Source organism: Meriones unguiculatus, chromosome 6 (assembly GCF_030254825.1).
Source record: "Meriones unguiculatus strain TT.TT164.6M chromosome 6, Bangor_MerUng_6.1, whole genome shotgun sequence".
In the NCBI taxonomy this organism is placed as follows: domain Eukaryota; kingdom Metazoa; phylum Chordata; class Mammalia; order Rodentia; family Muridae; genus Meriones; species Meriones unguiculatus.
Window position 1 is genome coordinate 79005790 of NC_083354.1, and position 22257 is coordinate 79028046.

Sequence of the window (22257 nt, forward strand, 5' to 3'; positions counted from 1 at the left end):
TCAAAAATCAAATGTCCAGCTGGGCGTGGTGGCGAATGTCTTTAATCCCAGCACTTGGCTTTTAGGGTTTCTGCTGAAATGTTTGATGTTGTTTATGATGTTGTTTATTTGGGTGCATTTACCTTAGCAATTGAATTAGCATTGTTTTCCTTACAGTTTTTAATAGTTTATTTAATAGTTTTAGCATCTTGACTATAATGTGTTGTGGAAAGACTTCATGCATATTTAGTGTTCTAAGTGACTCTAGATCTTCTACCCCTTTTTCTTTTATTTTTTGACATTTTTTTTTAAATTACAATTTATTCACTTTTTGTAGCCCATCCCCTATCCCCTCCCAATCCCACTCTCCCTCCCTCTTCTTCTCCTATGCCCCCTCCCTCCAGTCCAATGTTAGGGGAGGTCCTCCTTCTCTTCCATCTGACCCTAGTCTATCAGGTCTTATCAGGACTGACTTCTTTATCTTCCTCTGTACACTAGTAAGGCTCCTCCCCACTCAGGTGGAGGTAGTCAAAGAGCCAGCCCGAGTTCATGTCAGAGATGGTCCTGTTCCTAGATCTTGAATGTTCATTTCTTTCCCCAGATTTGAAGCAATTTTAGATATAATTTTTAAAATGGGTTTTCTGTAACTTAAGCTTTTATCTCAGTCCCTTGACCACATGTATTCTTTTTTTTCAACTGTATGGTTTTTTTCTTTTTTATTATTATGATCATTTATTACAATTTATTCGATTTTTATTCAGGCTGTGGCCCCCCTCCCTCATCTCCTCCAAATCCCACGCTCCCTTCCTCTTCTCCCCCATGCCCCTCCCCTAGTCCACTGATAGGGGAGGTCCTCCTCGCCTTCCATCTGACCCCAGTCTATCAGGTCTCATCAGGACTGGTTTCTCTGGACTACATATATTCTTAGGTTTGGCCCCTTAATCTTGTGTAACAGTCCTCATATGCTGTTGACATACTGCTTATTACTTCTTTCTTTCTTGATGTCGGAGATAGTATGGCCTTAGCCTTGCCTTCCATCCCTGATAGTCTTTCTTCTTTTCATCTTATCTATTGCTGATGCTTTCCACTGTGTTTTTATTTGGTTGATGAGTTTTTTTATTTCATTGTTTGTTTGGGCTTTTTATTTTTTCAGGATCTCAGTTTTCTTGTTCTGTTTCTCATCCATGCTGCTTATTTCCCTTCTGTATGGCTAAAATTCTTCATCCTGAATTGATTTTCTTTACTCATCTGATTGTCGGCCTAACTAAACAAAAGCCAATGTTTTAAACCTTATGAAATAAAGGTTTAAAAATAAAAAAAAATTCTACATTAAGGTTAATGTAGAAAATAAACAAAAATCATAGCATTGCATGTATCATGATTTTATAGTATATTGAAAACACAGATGTAAATGTGGTCTTACTAGAGTGGAAATACCACATGTTTTATATATATATAAATATAGATAGATAGATAGATAGATAGATAGATAGATAGATAGATAGATAGATAGATAGATAGATCCTGGGAGCACTCCTCAGGATGGTGTGTAGTTCCACCTGCTGGAAAACACAGATGCAGTTGCAGCCTGCATTTTGCAGTCAGCCGTGTTCGCTCCACAGTGGCTGAGCTTAACCTCCCTGGGCACTGCCATCTTGGAATCTCTCCTACTTTATATTTTGAGACAGGGTCTCACTATGTAACTCTGGCTGTCCTAGAACTCATTATGTAGACCAAGCTGGCCTTGAACTTAGAATCCATCTGCCTTTGCCTCCCAAATGCTGGGATTAAAGGCATACACCACTATGTCTAGCTTTCTTTTTTATTGTTTGAGAATTTAACAATACACATACATGTATGCATATATACACACACATATATGTATATTCACAATACATATTATTATACGCAATTCATTTTAATCAAACCTACCCCATTTTTATTTCCCTCCAGTTTCCCCATTATCAGGCGCCACCACCTTTTTTCATCTCAACTTACGTGCTCTCTCTCTTCTTCTTTTTTAAAACCCCACTGGGTCAGCTTACTGCTGCTTGTATGTGCATGAGAGCAGAACCAGCCATTGTAACTTGAGTGTTCTCACAGTGGCTGCAAACAGAACAAAAACTGACTTTTCCTTTTCCATTAGCCACTTATTTTCAATAGATGCACAACTAAGGGAGGAGCTCCATGAGCCCATCTCCAACCCATGCTGGCTTGATGTTGAGCATGCCTCATGCAAGCAGTCATGCTGCTGCGTGTTGATGTGTATAATGGTGCTGTCATATACAGGAAATAGTTTTTGCTTCAGATGTCCACTAGCTTTGACTCTTAAAATCTTTCTACTCCTTCCAAAATGATCCCTAAGCCTTGAGGATGGGGGTGGGGAATGTGATATGGATATAAGTTCTCCACAGTCGCTCTCTTTTTTTTTTTTTTTTTTTTTGGTTTTTCAAGACTAGGCTGGCCTTAAACACAGAGATCCACCTGCCTCTGCCTCCTGAGTTGAGTACTGGATTAAAGGCATGCCCTGTCAATGCCCAGCTTTCTTCACAGTCTTTCTTCACAATTTTAACAAATTATGAGTCTTTCTGTATTGATCACTATCTACTGCAAAAAGAAGCTTCTCTAATGAGGGTTGAGAGACACTAATCTATGAGTGTAAAGATAAGAACATAACAGGGCAGTTTATTACTGGGTCCATTTAGCTGAATAATAATAAATTCAGTATTCTAGGTTCTCCCCTAGGACCTGTGACATAATCAGCCGCAAGCCTAGTACCTAGTTAACAGTTCCAGGCATGGGTTCCATCTTGTGGTGCAGCATTTAAGTCCAATCAGAAAACAGTCAGTTACTCTCTTAATATTCATACTGCTTCAGTGAGTATATCTTGCCAGGCCAGTCATTATTGTAGCTTGCAAGGTTTGTACATAGGAAAGACTTTTGTTTTTATTTTTCTTTCCTGGTAGCATACATAGCACTTTTTTTTCCTTTTTCTTTTTTTTACATGAAAGCAGGTCAGTAGAAAGGAAGGCTCTAGACTAGTACTAGTTTGGTTTCTCCCTTCCCTATGAGTCAACTCTGGTGTTTTCAGCAATAGAATCTTGCCATCAGTTTCTACAGGGCAACCAAGAGCAATGGCAAAAGCCTATAATGCTTTCTGGTGGGTCTATTGGGATCCCACTGACCAACAACTGGAAAATAAGTAACCCATAACTAGCCTAGCACTGGGCTTTTCACTGATAGCCTTTGTTGTGTGGGAGCGACATCATCTTCTCATTAAAGTGTGACTCTTTTAAATTTCTGTATATGTGAATATGCATGTATTTTAGGAAGCTTTTCAATAGCAGACTTCTGTATGGCATTTTCAAAGGTAATCAGTGTTTGTCACCTCTCTCCACACTCATTCCTCCATCCTGCCCTTCCTTCTTCTCCACCATTTAACCCTTCCTGTTCTCCCTGCATCCTATCCCTTCAAAGGAGTTTATTATAGACAACAAATAATTCCATCTTATCTGTTAATCCACTATGCTTATCTTCATAATGTAATTGAAAAATTAAGATAATTATTAAGAGGGGATTGGTAATCCCTATAATTTTTGTAGATTTTTTTTCTAGATTGTTATTGCTTTTGGTGGGTTTTTTTTTTTTTTTTTGCTAATCTACTTCTCTCATGAAATTTCTTCTCTACTCCTGATTACAGTAATCTTTCTGCCTCCTCTGAGCATAATAATTCTTTTACTCTTTTCTGCAGTGTTGACTTGGAGATAAATTGCTTATTTTTTGCTTATCTTGAAATATCTTTATTTCATGCTGATTTTTAAACGCTAACTTGCTAGAATTAGTGATTTTGGTTGATAGCTAATATCAGAGCTTGAAATTATTCATATTGGGGATCATTCACCCAAAATCCAAAAATAATCACCAAAAACCCCAGAGCTCTCCAAACAGATAGGCAAATTACAACACATGAACAGAAGAAACATGAGTGAGCAAGGTAACATGACACCTCTAAGAGATTACAGACTCTTAATTACTAAATCTAAAGATACCAAAACATGGAAATGCCAGTTAAAAAAAACTACTTCTGAGAATAACAACGAATAGAGAGGAGAACAAACTCTTTGGATTGAGGTTCTGGTTCTGCTTCCCCTACTTGAGAGTTTGAGATAGAGAGGTGTGCTACCCCCCCCCACCCCACAGTGCCCATCTGTTTCTTCACACTCTCAGCTAATGTATACGCCCTTTGTTATTCCTAGGGCTCTTCCCATTATTCCATCTTGGAGACATAGATTATCTATTCTTTGCTTTCCTGACCCTTCTCATCTATAGAATCACACAGAGAGTGCTTCTAATTTTCAGGTACCAACTGTACTACAGAGAGCAGTTTGTCGGCCTCAAAAAAAAAAAAAAAGACAGAATAGAATCTGTGCTTTCATCTTGACTTAAAAAATACAATAACATTGGGACAGCCTTATCATAACAGTAAACTCCTTTAATAGAATGCCCTACTTTATTATTGACCTCATCATACACTTTGCTTTCTTCTTTTACCTGCTCTTGCCCTTCAGAAACATTATTTCTAAGAACTTTATTGAAACCCAGACATATAATTTATCTGCTTTATTTTCTTTGTTGAAGCCTTACTTCAAGGAGAAATTTTGACAGACTAACTAGAATAAAGTGTTTTAAACCTTATGAAATAAAGATATAAAAATATTTTATCTCATAACTTTAATCAGTAATTTATTATATAAAGTTTTTATATGTGCTATTTCCATTCTAGTAAGACCACATTTATGATACATGAATTGCCATGATTTTTATTTTCCACATTAACTTTGAAAAATGCACATGTATCGATTATCAAGATAGCTCAGCCGCCAAGCCAAATGCTCTGAATTTGATCCCTGGGACACACATGGGTAAAAAGAGAGAAATGACTCCTGGCATTGCCCTCTGACCTACAGACACACACCATGGCTCATGTGCACCCACTCACATACACACACACACAAATATAAATTTATTTACAGATCTATATACGTGTGTTACATTTAGATATATTCTCATATAGATATAAATATATAGATAGATATGAGATACACATTTCTAAGACATTGAAATGGCCATTATGTTTTTCATAAAGCATACTATATGTTGTTTCAGTTACTAAAATCTAATACTGTAGTTCGGATGTCTTCTTTTATTAATCTAATAAGAATTACATAATTGCAGTGCCATTGTTTATTTTATCACAGATTTGCTGATCTCATATGAAATTATTTTCCAGAGCTTTGGAGAATGATGTTTTTAAGACTTGTACAGATTTCCTTTTGTTATGATAGTGTGTATCCCAGCTTGATTGACACAGCACAGCTTTTGTATGGGATTTAGCAGAACATATAATTAAATTTTTATTTGTTCTAAAGGTTATTTTTATATTTCCTGGAATTTTATTTCCATAGCTCGTTTTTTAAAGCGCTTCTCTTTTCATAGTTTTAAAAGCATTCGGTGACTTCCACTGTGGTTCCTTTGGTCTGAGATCTATTGTGGTATATAGCGGGTGCGCTTGAAAGGCTTAAAGCCCAGCGCTGCCCGGCAGGCACTCCTTTATGCAGTGTATGCAATAAAGATACACACGAAGAGCTTTTTAGGATTGATGTCTGAAGTGTGCACTCATGGACACTGTACACATGACCTGTAAATTCGGTACCAATAACATTGGATGAGTCCTTCTTAGGAGAACTACTCCATTTTTTTCACTTATGTTTTATCTGTCTAGGTGGGGTAAAACCTTGTGCATTAAACTGCCTGGCTGAAGGTTACAATTTCTACACTGAGCGAGCCCCTGCTGTCATAGATGGGACCCAGTGCAATGCCGACTCACTAGATATCTGTATCAATGGAGAATGCAAGGTGGCTCAGATTTTACTTCTCTTTGGCGGGGGGGGGGGGCGTCTTTTGTCTTTTCTCAGACAGTAAGCTTGGGTTGGGTTCTATGGTCAATTTTTTAAAGCCACACTGTAGATAAATTCAGTTACAGTAAAAAACAATACAGCGCGCACACACATGCATTAACTGGATCATTAGATTTAGAGACAAATTATTGAAAGGAACTTGGAAATTATGAAGCTAAGCAAAACACTGCTTTATCTCTTCATTCTTAGTTTACACCGCTTGGTAATGTGCTTCTCTCCAAAGCAAAACAAGTTATGAGAACAGCGGTTTTGTGGCTTTTCTTCTTACGATAAGATCCACAGATTTGATCTTTACTTCTTCCAAGTCGTCTGGCTAATGCTAAAGTAAATGCTTTAATAAGACTGACTGTAATGAAAACCATCATAATGATTCAAAAGGAGATAAAGTAGGTGGAACATAGCTATTTCACACTTTGAGAAAAAATTATACTATGAAATATATAAAGTTCTCCAATAAGAACATATGGTAGCCACATGAAGAAGAGTAGAATCCTTTATTTCCTCTCTTTTTTCTATTCTTTTGTTTATAAACAGAACAGGAGAATAATGTAAATTTAAAACCCCCAAAAATATATCCTTGGCAATTATTATAAATATAATTAAAATTCCAGAAGAAATGACCTTTGCATGGTTTCATTATATGAATGGGTCATTCTGGTATAATCAGAATGTTTGTGTAAACAGAAAAAGAAGGAGATTTGTGTTTACTTATGTGTATTTGTATAGATACTTCATCTTCTTAAAATACATTTTATGACATTTTTATATGACAAGATATAATTACAGGTTTTATTTTGACTAAATTTAAGATGTATAAATTCAATCACCAAAATATATAATCTACATGTTAAAAATCCACATTTTTTAATTAAATGTAAAATTAAAATTTAAAAATTTAGTTTCTCTAATTGCATGCTTACATCTCCTTTGTTTATGCCAATTTGACTCCCAGAGTAGAAACAAGTATTAATTAAAAAAAAAAAACTTAATCAGGTGTGAACATTATAATTAGCACCTAGCACTAACAACTGGCTGAAAGGGCATGGTTTAGGAAGGGCAGACAGTGGGGCTCAGTAGGACCCTCTCTATTACAGCCCTGCAGAGGATGAGCTCAGTAGTGTCCTTATGAGTCATCTTTCTGGCTCTTGAATTGCCTGATGGGGTGAAAAGGAAAGAGTTTGTTACTCATAAATTACAATATTATAAAAGATTAGAAAGAGATACAGGTTAGAAAGTCATATTTCTTTGACTATCAGTTTTTTTAATTTAGATATTTAGAAATGTTAGCTGTACTTAATAGAGAATGACATTAAATGGGAAAGTGTTTCCTGTTTTGATTTCCTTTACTGGAAATACAAGCAAATAACTAAGTTATATGTATTTGATTAGTTACGGTTCCAGGAATTTCCCTTTTGACGCTCTAAATATTCTCTGTTTTCAGCATGTAGGTTGTGATAATATTTTGGGATCTGATGCTAGGGAAGATAGGTGCCGAGTCTGTGGTGGGGATGGAAGCACCTGTGATGCCATTGAAGGGTTCTTCAATGACTCATTGCCCAGAGGAGGTGAGTACGGAGAGAGCTCTCCCTCTGGTGTACTGCAGTAGTAAAGACTCTTGCTCTTCCTTTCCTCTGCTAAAAACCTTATTTAGGAAGAACAGAAACATCTTTTCTCCAGACAGTGTGCTCCTTTCAGTCTCTCACATGTTAAGTGTAGCTTCATGAAGATATCTTAAAGAATGTGATTTGACTTCTGTTAGCCTTTTATTTATGAAGAGGGTTTGCTGAGGATTGAAAATAAGCTTTTGACCGTGCTAGGCAAGTGTTCTTCCACTGAGCTACACCCCAGCCCTGCTTATTTATTCATTTACTTACTTACTTACTTACTTACTTTCTTAACTTTGATAGGGTCCTGCTTAAATGACCCAGTCTGGCTTTGAACTCCCAGGCATAGGTGATCCTGGTCTCTCGGCCTCATTGGTAGCTATGACTGTAAATGAGTGTTACTGCTACTTCCAACTGGCCATGCTTTGGACAATGACAACCCAGAGAGCATGGTGTAAGGAGAATGTGTTGAGAAAAGAAAGGTGGACAAATATTGTACATGCTAAAGCTATAAATATCTTGAGATGATTTTAGACAAAAAGATTAGGCACAGGCAGGCAGGTCTCATGAGTACATGGCCAGCCTGGTCTACAGAGTGAGTTCGAGGCCAGTCAACAACATAGTCATATCTTATCTCAAGTTCCCTCTCACCACCACCAAGTTAATTAAACTTTTTTTTTCTAAAATGTCTTCATAGATATACTAGAGATTTGCTCTTATGGAACATTTCTCTAATTATGGAGTACAAAGTCAAAGAAGAAATTAAAAACTTGAGGGCACTGCTAATATTAAATGTCTGATAAGCATTAATTTTCTAGTTAGCTGCTTATTGCTGGCAATCTTCTGTATTCCAGGTTATATGGAAGTGGTGCAGATACCAAGAGGCTCTGTTCATATTGAAGTAAGAGAAGTTTCCATGTCAAAAAATTACATTGGTAAGTTATTTTGCTAAATATTTCTAAATTAGTGGTGTGAAAGACATAATATTGAAAGATGTTCCAAGTTGCATCCATACACATACAATAAAACACTAAGCAGAAAAATTACAAGTATATAGTTTACATTTCAGTGTGTTAATTATTTGGTTTTTAACTCAATCTTATTGAAGTATAACTTGCATATAATGGAGTACGTAATGATAACTATATAGTTTAAATATAAATGCTATAACCAAGGTAGAAAGCATTTCTATGATTGTAAACATTACTCCCTTTTACAGTTAAATTGCCTTCATTCCTCTTTGGATATTAATTCTGTTAGATCCAACCTGAGTCTCAGGCAAATATTGATCTACTTTTAACTTTTTATTTTCCATATGTGTGTGGTATGCATGTATAGATATGTTAATTATAAGTTTATAATAGTCAGTTGCTGATGGATGCTTGGGCGTTCATGTCTTTTCCTACTATGAGTAATGCTTCTGTGTGTTCCAGTGCACGTGCACTTGTGTCTGTTCTTACGGAGGCCAGGGGTCAACACTGGGTGTCATGCCTCCACAGTTTTTCACTTTGAGATAGGATCTTTCACTGGGACCTGGGTCTTGTGGGTTAGTCTAGACAGACTGGCCCCTGAAACCCCCCTCCCCCGGAGATCTCTTTCTGTTTCCCCAGAACTGGGCTTACCAACACAGGCCACTGTGCCTGACTTTTTCAATGAATGTTCTAAGGGTCAGCCTCAGGTCCTCATGCTTACAAGACTACCACTTTACCAACTGAACTATTTCCCAACCATGAATAAGGTTTTTTGGAACACTCATAAGCAAGATTTCTGTGAACATGTGTTTTTATTTCTCCTGAATAAATTCCTAGGAGAAACTGACCTCATTTAACTTTTTAAAAAGTTAAACTTTTTAATTAAACTTTTTAACTTTTTAAGAAATTGCAATGACAGTGGTAATGTAAGTCTGTAATCCCAGTACTTGGGAGACAGAGAGCAGGAGGCCATTTTCAGCTGCATGTTAAGTTCCAGGCCACCAGGGTTACATGAAACCCTGAAGAAAGAGTGAGAAAAGAGACATACAGACAGACAGACAGATAATAAATATGAAATCATTCATAGAAAGAGAATGGTTGTTCATGAGAATGTTAAAAACAGAGTTACCATATGATCCAGCAATTCCACATCTGAGTGTGTGTGTGTGTGTGTGTATACACATACACATATGTGTATACTAAATATATATATATATTAAAGTCACCATCTCAAAGATATTATTATACTCCATATTCATTATAGCATTGTCCACAAAAGCCATGATCCGCACACACCTAAGTGTGTGCTGAGGAATGAAAGAACAAGACAATTGTGTCATGTTTTTGTGAGGGATATCCCTCAGCCTTAAAAATAAAACAAAGAAAGATAGCTCAATGGTTAAAAGCATGCACTACTCTCACAGAGGACATTAGTTCCAGGCTCAGCACCTGTTTTGGGCAGCTAACTACTGCTACTACTGCTAACTACTGTAACTCCAGTTCCATGGGCTCTGATACCTTCTTCTTGAGTCTGGGGATACTGTGCTACATACATATATACACACAGATATACACATAATTAAAAATGGAAAAGAAATGTGGCTGTTTAAACAAGACCCGAACAATGACAACACCTATTGACAAACCAATACAGATGGAAGAAATCAACCAGGGTCTCAGCCTTAGATTAAGAGCTACAAGCAATTAAAAGTGGCTAAGAGAGGGAGGTTTCATCTTTCCCACAGAGGGATATACTAAACAATCATGTAACCCCAAGAGGTAAGCCTTCAAAAATATGTACACAAGCAATGCCAAACAGACTCCTCAGGTTGCATGGTGTCTTGGCAGAAAGAGGGAGAAATTATATTTTAATTTTTGAAGTTGAAAAAAAAAGAAAAGAAAGATAAAAAAGGAAACCTTGCCATCTGTGACAACATGAACAAATCTAAAAGACATTTTGCAAAATGACATAAACCAGACACAGACATAGACAGCACATTACATCATGTACACTCTAAAAATGTCCATCTCATAGGAAGAAAATAGAAAGGTGGCTAGTTACAGTGGGTCTTGGAAGGAGGATAACAGATGGAGAGATGTTGGTCAACAAGTTTAAACTTTTGGTTATATGATAAATAAATCCTAAAGCTATGGCATACTGTATCTTATTAAGAGTGTATCGTTAATATGACACTGTTCCTGAGGAGATGTGAAAACGTCTACTCACTATAGATAGGAACTGAAGACAGACCAAAGATGGACACTACCAAAGTCCAAGTTGGTGAGCCAGAGTTTCGTCAGTGTCCTTATAGGGTTATGGTGGGGGGGGGTTACTTAGAGAGCAGGTATTATTCAGACAGTTGCTTTACCATGCCCAGTCCAGCATCAGTCACAGTTGGCAAAGCTGGAAACCTGGAGCACACTGCACAGCCTGCAGGCAGCTCAGTGGGTTGGACAGTGTCCTTTCCAGGTGGATCAGCTGGTGTTTGTTTCTTCTAGGAAGTTTGGAAAGTAACTGCCTTTTTTCTAGGATGTTTGGCTGGTCTCTGCTTCATCCAGGTAGCTGGCTTTGTCTCAGTCTTCTTTTCTCTCGAGCTTACCTGAGAGTGACTCAGCAGTCTTGACTGCTTTTGTGAACTTGAGGAAGGAGTACTGATCAGTTTCAGGGACTTCTAGAGCTATTTTGATGTGTTTACTTCCTAATTTAAGGAGCTCCCCTTAGAACATCCTATTGTTTCACCTTACTGGAAGTTTTTAATCTCAGGAAACTTCTACACAATTCCATGCCTGAAATTTACTAACTGAACAGACAGTCATCTCACCACACACAGAGTATGTAAGGTCAGCACATTGGAAACCTTAAATTCTTCAACTTTTCAGTTTTACCCCAAAATAGCTGGGATAAAAAAGAAATATAGGATTGTATTCTAAAGTGGATGTATGCCATTCAGAAAAGTTTCAATTTGTCATATTCTTGTCAATACTTGATAACACAGTCTTTAACCATATGGAAATAATTTGTTTTTACTTTGTTTGAGGAAACACTATGTAGCCTTTGCTGTTCTGGAACTTACTATGGAGATCAGACTGGCCTAGAACTCAGATACTCACCTGTCTGTGATTCCTAGGTGCTAAGCTTAGAGGTGTACAACAGCATGCCAGGCTGGATATCTTCTTTCATGAAGGGTCTAAAAATACTGTAGCTATTTTTACCCTTTGGTATTCTTCTAGCCTGGGTCTTACTGTGAATCCAGGTTAATGTTAACATTGCTGTGTAGCCTAAGCCGGACTGAATTTATGATCCTCCTACCTCAGGTAAAAATGTGATTGAATTAGGTGATCTGCGTATGCTCTGGATAGAAAACTTCCAGACATAAGTGAGTGAATGTTTTCTCTTAGTGTGTGTCTTGCTTATTATTTTTTATATAATTTTTTATATTAATCACAGGTTACTTTGTATCCCAGCTGTAGCTCCATCCCTCATTCCCTCCCAATTCCATCCTCTTTTAAAGTTTATTTATTCATTCACTCCACATCTTAAATGCAGCCCCCTCCGTCCTCTCCTCTTGGTTCCACCTTCCCACCTCTTCCCCCTTCACCCTCCCCTGTTGTTGGTAATTAATATTTACTATTGATTTATCTTTTAGTTAAACAGCGGTTAGTCCTAACCCAGCTGTATACCCAAATCACCACACAGAGACTGTGATTTATTTAATTAATCTAATTATTATTTAATTAATTAACCTAATTAATTATTTAATTATGCTGGGCAATAATTATTCCATCCTAAATCTCCAAGCCCGCATAATTTCCTACCATTCAGATTTCACCCATTATACTTGCTTTCAGTCATATCTTAGGTCCGGTTCATCTTTCCTCCTGGTTCCAAGACCCTCCTCATGGTTCCAAGTCCTCTCTTGCCGATTCTCGATTCTCTTCTCCTTCTTCCCCTGGTTTCCTTTTCCTCCCCTCTGGACCAGGATGCCCCACCCTATCCTCTCCATTGCAAAGCAACAGTTGGTTGTTTAATTGACAATATAGAGAACAAATGGTGGCATGTTTGCACAAACTTGAGACAGGTGATGGTTAGAATAAGCATCACAATGCAATGTCCAGACTGAAACCAGATAGTGGGGGAGAGAAATTAGAATTTGAATGAACAAAGATAAATTGTATACATTCCAAAAGAACGTTATACCAACACTCCCCTCAGAAAAGGGGAGCCCCTTCTCATCAACCCACCCCAGCACATCAAGTCACATCATGATGGAGTGCATTCCCCCTCACCCTCCTCCTCCTAGGGTAGGCAAGGAAGACCCGCTAAGAAGAATTGATCCACAGCAGCAACAGTCTCTACTCCACAGAGGACCCACATGAAGATCAAGCTGCCCACCGGCCACACATGTGTAGGGGGCTATTAATATTTTATTATTATTGATTTATCTTTTAGTTAAGCTGCAGTTTTTTCTAATCCAGCTATATATCAAAAATCACCACACAGAGACTAGTATTTATTTTGTTAACCTAGAGCTCAATGCTGGGAAATAATTACTCCATCCTAAACCTCCAAACCCGCATAGTTTCCTACCACTCAGATGTTACTCATTATACTTGCCTTAAGTCATATCTTAGATCTGGTTCATCTTTCCTCCTGGTTCCAAGACCCTCCTCATGGTTGCAAGTCCTCTCCTGCCAACCTCTGCTCCTACCCTCCTCTTCCTCTCTCTCCCCTCCAGACCAGGATGCCCCACCCTATTCTCCCCACTGCATAGCAATGGCTGGTTGTTTTATTAACAACACAGAGAACAAATGGTGGTGAGTTTACGTAGACCTGAGACAGGTGATAGTTAGAATAAACATCACAATGCAGTGTCTTGATTGAAACCAGATAGTGGGGTAGAGAAATCAGCATTTGAGTGAACAAGGGTACATTCCACAAGAACATTATACCAACAGGGGGCCTTGGTCTAGATCATACATGCATGCTCTTTGGTTGGTCCTTCAATCTCTGTAAGTGCACATGGTCCCAAGTTAATTGACTCCATTGGTCTTCTTGTGGAGTTCTTGTCTCTTCTATTCTTTCCCCACACTTCTACAAGACTCCATTCACTCTGCCTAATGTTTGGATGTGGGTCTCAGCATCTGTTTCAATCTGCTGCTAAATGGAGCCTCTCAGAGGACAGTTATCCTGTCTGTAAGCATAGCAGAGTATCATTAGTGTCAGGGGTTGGCTCGCTATGTTTTGCATTTATGTCCTTTCTTAGAAATGTGTGCTGTAAAGCTGTAAACATCCTCTTCAGCATTCTTCAAGAAGCAATGCTTGTAGTCTATGTGCTGCAGTAAGAACAAAATGATAGCTTTAAGGGACTATGGGCATACCTCAGAGGTAGAGTAGATGCCTACCATGCACAGGACCCTCAGCTGAATCTCCAGCACCAAAAGCAAAAACAAAACAAAGAATAGTTTTCACTTTTATATAAAACATGTCCCACTTCAATTAGGTTTTATAGGAAATGTAAAGGAAGGTTTGAGATGCCATCCTTTCTCCATACAGATATTGAACTTCTGTAGCTCTGCTTGTTGAAAGCATGTCATTTCCTCTATTGGATTACAGGGCCACCTTTGTTAGATAGCAACTGCACACCTAGGTAGATTTGTTGCCTACATGTCTGTCCTTCAACCAAAGCCATACTGTATTGGATTGTTGAAACTTTCAGTCAGGACTGAAATTCACAGGCATTAAATCTTTAAATTTGTGCTTATGTTTCAAAATAAATTTTGCTTTTTTACTTCAGTTATGTAAAATTAACCAGGATATTTTACCAGTACCTGTAAGATACACCCGAATGTTTCTTCTAACATTCTTTAGGTTACTTTCATTGATATTTTAGTGTATAGGTTTTGTACATGTTTATGACATTATTATTCTGGATTTTTTGAGAAGTCAATGGTAGAATCAAATCTAGGGCCTTGCAGGCAAACACTCTACCCATTCCCATCTCTTTATTTTCTACATTGAAATGACATTATAAATGGTACGGGCATTTTACATTTTATTTTCCAATTTTAATTATTATTACATAATTCAATTTTTAGGAGTTATTTTTATTATTTTTAATTCTATGTATGTCTGTGTGTGGGTATGTGCATGTGAACAGAGACACTGGGGCATCATACCTCTGCCTCTGAAGAGTTGTAGACAGTTGTGAACTAATCTTCACATATACTAAGAACTGGATTTAGGTTCTCTATAAGAGTGGCATTTGGTCAGATGTGGTTTCCAGCATTCAGGAGGCAGAGACTGGTGGATCTTTGTGAGTTCAAGGTCAACCTGGCCTACAAATCAAGGCCAGACCGGCTAGACCTTCATAGAGAAACCCAGTTTCGAAGGAAATGAAATAAAATTAAAAAGAGTGACATTTGGCCTTAACTGAATCCTTCAAGTTTTTAAACTTCCTTTATATTTTGAGACCTAGTTACAATGATTTGTTAATTTTAGTAGAGGTTTTACAAATTTATGGTTTCTGCCCTTTTATCTTTCTTTTCTTTTTATTTTATTTTATTTTATTTTTTTACATAGATCATCAAGTCAACCTTGAACACAGGCATTTTCCTATTTATTTATTTATTTATTTATTACAATTTATTCCTTTGTATTTTTGAATTTATTTTTATATTAATTACAGTTTATTCACTTTGTATCCTAGCTGTGGCTCCCTCACTCCCTCACTCACTTCCAATCCCACTCTGCTTCCCTCATTTCCTCACATGCCCCTCACTTAAAGGGGAGGTCCTTCTCTCCTTCCATCTGACCCTAGCTTATCAGGTTTCATCAGGTCTGGCTGCATTGTCTTCCTCTGTGGCCTGGTAAGGCTGCTCACCTCTCATAGGAAGGTGATCAAAGAGCCAGCCACTGAGTTCATGTCAGAGACAGTCCCTGTTCCCCTTATTTGGGAACACAGTTGGAGACCGAGCTGCCATGGGCTATATCTGTGCAGGGGTTCTAAGTTATCTCCATGCATGGTCCTTGGTTGGAGTATCAGTCTCAGAAAAGACCCCTTGGGTCCAAAATTTTTTGGTTCTGTTGCTCTCCTTGTAGACCTCCTGCCCCCTCCAGGTCTTTCTATCTCCCCCTTCTTTCATAAGTTTCGCTACACTCTGACCAAAGTTTGGTTATGAGCCTCAGCATCTGCTTTGATACACTGCTGGGTAGAGTCTTTCAGAGGCCCTCTGTGGTAGACTCCTGCCCTGTTGCCTGTTTTCTCCCTCTTCCGATGTCTGTCCCATTTGCCTTTCTGAGTGAGGATTGATCATCTTACCCATGGTCCTCCTTCTTGCTTAGCTTCTTTAGGTGTACAGATTTTAGTATGTTTATTCTATATTCTATGTCTAGTATCCACTTATAAGTAAGTATATACCGTGTGTGTCTTTCTGCTTCTGGGATACCTCACTCAGGATGATCTTTTCTAGTTCCCACCATTTACCTGCAAATTTCATGATTTCCTTGTTTTTAATTGCTGAGTAGTATTCCATTGTATAAATGTACCACAATTTCTGTATCCATTCCTCAGTTGAGGAACATCTGGATTGTTTCCAGATTCTGGCTGTTATGAATAGAGCTGCTACAACCATGGTTGAGCAAATGTCCTTGTTGTATACTTTGGGCATATCTTGTATATGCCTATGAGTGGTATAGCTGTATCTTGAGGAAGCACTATTCCTAATTGTCTGATAAAGCGCCAGATTGTTTTCCAATGTGATTGTACAAGTTTACATTCCCACCAGCAATGGAGGAGAGTTTCCCTTTCTCCACATCCTCTCCAGCATGTATTGTCACTTGAGTTTTTGATCTTAGCCATTCTGATGGGTGTAAGGTGAAATCTTAGGGTAGTTTAGGTTTTCATTTCCCTGATGCCTAAGGATCCTGAGCATTTCTTTAAGTGTTTCTCTGCTGTTCGATATTCCTCTACAGAGAATTCTCTGTTTAGCTCTGTACCCCACTTTTTAATTGGATTCTTGATTAGCTGCTTTTTAACTTCTTGAGTTCTTTATATATTCTGGACATTAGCCCTCTGTCAGATTTAGGGTTGGTGAAGATCCTTTCCCAGTCTGTAGGCTGTCATTTTGTTCTGACGACAGTGTCCTTTGCTTTATAGAAGCTTTATAGAAGCTTTTTAGTTTTATGAGGTCCCATTTATTGATTGTTGATCTTAGAGCCTGTGCTGTTGGTGTTCTGTTCAGGAAGTTGTCTCCTCTTCCAATGAGTAAAAGGTTCTTCCTCACTTTTTTTTCTAACAGGTTTAGTGTTTCTGGTTTTATGTTGAGGTCTTTGATCCACTTGGACTTTGTGCAGGGTGATAAATATGGATCTATTTGCATTTTTCTACATGTAGACATACAGTTTGACAGCATCATTTGTTGAAGATGCTGTCTTTTTTTTCCATTTTATATGTAAAAAATCAACTATCCATGTGTATGTGATTTTATTTCTGGGTCTTCTATTCAATTCTGTTGATCTACCTTTCTGTTTCTATGTCAATACCATGCAGGGTTTTTTTGTTTGTTTGTTTGTTTGTTTTTCTATTGCTCTCTAGTACAGCTTGAGATCAGGGATGGAGATACCTCCAGATGATCTTTTGTTCTACAGGAACATTTTGGCAGTTCTGTGTTTTTTGTTTTTCTGTATGTAATTGAGAATTGTTCTTTCAAGTTCTATAAAAAATTGTGTTGGTATTTTGATTGTAATTGCATTGAATCTGTAGATTGCTTTTGGCAGGATGGCCATTTTCAGTATGTTTATCCTACCGATCCATGAACATGGGAGAGCTTTACATCTTCTGATGTCTTCTTCGATTTCTTTCTTCAGAGACTCTAAGTTTTTTTTCAAACAGGTGTTTCATTTGCTTGGGGAAAGTCACACCAAGGTACTTTATGTTATTTTTGGCTATTTTGAAGGGTGTAGTTTCCCCAATTTCTTTTTCAGCCCTTTTGTCTTTCATATACAAAAGGGCTACTGATTTTTTTTTTTTTAGTTAATTTTGTATCCAGCCATTTTGCTGAAGGTGTTTATCAGCTGAAGGAGTTCTCTGGTAGAATTTTTGGGGTTACTCATGTATATTATCATATCACCTGTAAATAGTGATACTTCGACTTTTTCCTTTCTGATTTGTATCCCCTTGATCTCCTTAGTTGTCTTAATTGCTCTAGCTAGGACTTCAAGTACTATATTGAAGAGATATGGAGAGAGTGGGCAGCCTTGCCTTGTCCCTGGGTTCAGTGGGATTGATTTAAGTTTCAATCCATTTAGTTTGTTGTTGCTTGTAGGCTTGCTGTATATTGTCTTTACTATGTTTAGGTATGTGCCTTATATCCCTGATCTCTCCAAGACTTTAAACATGAAAGGGTGTTGGATTTTGTCAAATCCTTTTTGGCATCTAAGGAGATGATCATGTGGTGTTTCTCCTTCAGTTCATTTATATGGTGGATTACAATGATGGATTTCCATACCTGGGATGAAACCTACTTGGTCATGGTGAATGATATTTATTGAAGATGCTGTCTTTTTTTTTTCCATTTTATATGTCAAAAATCAACTATCCATGTGTATGTGATTTTATTTCTGGGTCTTCTATTCGATTCTGTTGATCTACCTTTCTGTGTGTTGGATTTGGTTTGCAAGTATTTTATTGAGTATTTTTCCATCAATGTTCATAAGAGAGATAGGTCTGAAGTTTTCTTTTTTTGGGGGGTCTTTGTGTGGTTTAGGTCTCAAGGTGACTGTGGCTTTATAGAATGAGTTTGGTAAAGTTCCTTCTGTTCCTATTTTGTGGGATATTTTGAAGAGAATTGGAGTTAGCCCTTCTTTGAAGGTCTGGTAGAATTCTGCACTGAAATCCCCTAGGGCTATTAGCTGTGCTTTTAAGTTGCTTGTATGAGATGTCTCCAACTTCTTTCTGGAGGCACTTAGTGCTATGAAATTTCCTCTTAGCACTGCTTTCGTTGTTTCCCATAAGATTGGCCATGTTGTGAAAATGTTCATTTTCATTGAATTTTGGAAGTCTCTAATTTTTTTTTTTCGTTTCTTCCCTGACCAAGCTTTCATTGAGTAGAGAGTTTTTAGTTTCCATGTGTATATAGGCTTTTTGTTATTTCTGCTGTTGCTGAGGTCCAGCTTTAGTCCATGGTGGTCTGATAGGATACAAGGGATTATTTCTATCTTCTTGTATCTGTTGAGCCTTCCTTTGTGCCTGAGTATATGGTCAGTTTTTTGAGAAGGTTCCATGAGATGCTGAGATGAAGGTATACTCTTTTCAGTTTGGGTGAAAAGTTCTGTAGACATCTATTAGGTCCATTTGATTTAGGAGCTCTGTAAGTGCTATTATTTTCCTGTTTTGCTTCTGTCTAGATGATCTTTTCCTTGATGATAGTGGAGTGTTGAAGTCTCCCACTATTAAGGTATTGGGATCAATGTGTGATTTCAGCTTTAATAATGTTTCGTTTACAATTGTAGGTGATCTTGTATTTGGGGTATAGATGTGATGTCCTCCTTGTGGATTTTTTCTTTGATGAGAATGAAGTGCCCTCTTCATCTTTTTTGATTAATTTTGGTTGAAAGTCTAATTTATTAGATGTTAGGATAGCTACCCCAGCTTGTTTTCTGGGTCTGTTTGCTTGAAAAACATTTTTCCAGCCCTTTACTCTGAGGTAGTGTTTATCTTTGTTTCAGAGGTGTGTTTCTTGGATGCAGCAGAATGTTGGACCCTGTTTCCACAACCATTCTCTTAGTCTGTGTCTTTTTGTTGGAAAGTTGAGTTCGTTGATGTTGATACATAATAGTGACCAATGAATGTTAGTTGCTTTAGTTGTAGAGTTGGTGGCATTACTGTGTTTCAATGCTTGTTTTCTTTTAATTTTTTGTTGTGAAGTTATCTATATCCTGTGTTTTCTTGGGTGTCATTGTTTTCATTGGATTGGAGTTTTCCTTCTAGTATCTTCTGTAGGGCTGGGTTGCTGTGTAGATATTAAGTTTAGTTTTTGTCATGAAATATTTTGTTTTCTCCATCTATGTTGATTGAAAGTTTTCCTGGTTATAGTAGTCTGGGTTGGCATCTGTGCTCCCCTAAAGTCTGCACAATATCTACCTAGGCCCTTCTGGATTTCTTATTTTCTGATGAGAAGTCTGGTGTGGTTCTGGTAGGTTTACCTTTATATGTTACTTGGCCTTTTTCCCTTGCTGCTTTTAGTATCTTTTCTTTGTTCTGTAGATTTAGTGTTTTGACTATGATGTGATACGAGGAGTTTCTTTTCTGGTCTAGTCTGTTTGGTGTTCTGTAGGCCTCTTGTATGTTTACGGACATCTCTTTCTTTAAGTTGGGAAATTTTTCTTCTATGGTTTTCTTGAAAATATTTTCTGGGCCTTGGAGCCTGGAATCTTATTTTTTGTCCATTCTTATTTCTCTTAGAGTTTGTCTTTTCATGGCCTCCTTGATTTCTTGGATGTTCTGTGTTTGGAACTTTTCCGATTTTACTTTTTCTTTGAGAGATTTATCAATTTCTGCACGTGTATCTTCAGCACCTGAGATTCTCTCTTCCATCTTTTATATTCTATTGGTGATGTTTACCTTTGTGGTTCCTGATCTTTTCTCTAAGTTCTCCAAGTCCAGGGTTTTCTCTGTTTGTGGTTTTTTGTTTGTTTGTTTGTTTGTTTGTTTGTTTTTTATTGATTCTAATTCTGTTTTCATGTCTTGCACCATTTCCTTCATCTATTTGAATGTGAAGTCCTGCTTTTCTGTGACGGCCTCTAGTTTTTTTGTTTCTTTCCTCTCCATATGCCACTAATTGTGCCTCTACTCCTGCCTCTATCCGTGCCTCTATTTTTTTTTTTGGCTGAATTTGTGTATTTCTTTGACAGCTTTCTTTGTTTCTTCATTATGTGTCTCTAATAACTGGATAAGCATAGCTTTAAAATGATTTTCCTGTTTTTCCAATGAATTAAAATATCCATTGATTTTGCGGGTTGATGGTAAAGCCATGATGTCCTGATTTTTGTTGGAAGAGTTCTTACATCAACCTCTATCCAACTACTTATCCATAACCTTCACTGTTTGTTCCTGGAGTCTGTACTTCAGACTGGGTCCATCTTTCTCTCATTTCTAGAAGATTCTTCAGAAAGATGAGAGAGGTCCACCGGTTTGAGAGTGTGTGTTGGTGTTTCAGCTGTAACTAAGGGAGGAAGGTCGCAGGTACAGGTACACAGGTGATGGCAACCAAGTGGGGGCATGTGCGTAGATAGAAGTGTGCCTTGAAGGACAGAGTCCTAGAGCATGTAAATGCCTGGAATGTGGGGCTTAAGTACAGAACGGGGCACAGGTGCTGGCGCTGTTCACCGGTGCTATGTGCATGCACAGGTTCCCTGAATACCTCAGTGGCTTACAGGCCTGTCATACTGTCCTGGTATTCTGATCTCTCTGGGCTCCAGAAATTGTTTGCTTGGACTCCACTGATAGACCCACAGAACAGGGGCTTCAATGTTGAGAACGCTGTCCCAAGAATGCCTATGTTGCCCACAGTGGGTGTGTGGGTGGGAGGGATCCAATGTCTGGCTGCTAGATTAGAGGATTCCTGGATCTGGGGCTTTGCATACATTCATGTGGAGGCGGACTCACTCTCTAGCAGGCCTAATTGGAAAGCACAGGGGTTCTCCCTGTTGTCTGCTCTCAGATTTGGGCCTGCAGGGGTAAATGAGAATGTAGGAGATCTGTCAGCTCAGTCGTGTCCACTGTTTTTTTGCTAGGCAGGGAGACCCTTACTTGGGATAACCACTTCTGTTGTCTCAGTCATGGAGCATGGAGGCTCCTCTTAGGTCTAGCTGCCACCCTGCTACCACCGCCGCAGCCCTGGGAGGCCCTGAGAAGCCTGTACAGCTGCTCGTGGACTTTGGAGTCCTGTCATTATCACTTGTTTTTAAATATGCTCTTTATCATTAAACAGAAAATATTTAATGATTTATTTCAGTTTACTGATTTGAGTTTGGCTTGTTTTACTTTTCTAAGATCCCAAAGTGTATCATGAAGGTATTTATTTGAGATCTCTCTGATTTCTTAGTGTAGAAACTTAGAACTATAAGCTTCCCTCTTTGTACTATTTTCATTGTATCCCGAAGGTTTTGGTATGTTGTGTTTTCATTATCATCTGATGAAGGAATTTTTTTGTTGTTGTTTCCTTCTTGATTTCTTCAACGAGTCATTCATGGTTCCATAGTGTGTTGTTTAATCTGTATGAGTTTGTGTTTGTTCCATATTTCTTTTTACTGTTGATATATAGCCTTAATACATACCTTAATACATACTTAGTGAATTGTTTCAAGTATTCTATATTTGCTACAACTAGTTTGTGTCCTAATATGTGATCTATTTTAGGGAATGTTTTATGGGCTACTTAGAAGAATGTATATTGTCCAGTTTTTGAATGGAATTTCTATAGATGTTTGTTGAGATAATTTGACTTATGATAGTTATAGTACAAGAATTGCCACACAAACCAGTCGAGCACCAATCTCAGTGACATATTGATGGTTTATTGAATGCAACACCCCAAGATTGGTCATGACCAAGGACACAGAAAGCCTAACTGTAACATCAACCTGTTTTCCAGGGTCAGGCTATAAATGCAAAACCCACAATTAGCTTCTACAGGAGGGGGAATGATAATACTGGGTAGTCAGTT

The 22257-nt window shown here is 37.9% G+C and overlaps 1 protein-coding gene across 4 annotated transcripts in view; it reads left to right on the forward strand.

The window, feature by feature from the left end:
* Window positions 1-22257, forward strand: part of Adamts6 (ADAM metallopeptidase with thrombospondin type 1 motif 6) — a 263176-nt gene that overhangs the window by 189248 nt on the left and 51671 nt on the right. For all 4 annotated transcript variants that reach the window (XR_009592406.1, XM_060385684.1, XM_060385685.1 and 1 more), the window contains 3 exons: window positions 5762-5895; window positions 7399-7522; window positions 8416-8496. Coding sequence is in view for 3 of the 4 variants with exons in the window: in XM_060385684.1 (XP_060241667.1) it covers window positions 5762-5895; window positions 7399-7522; window positions 8416-8496 (339 nt within the window). In the remaining variant the exon portion in view is untranslated. The remainder of the gene's footprint in view (window positions 1-5761; window positions 5896-7398; window positions 7523-8415; window positions 8497-22257) is intronic.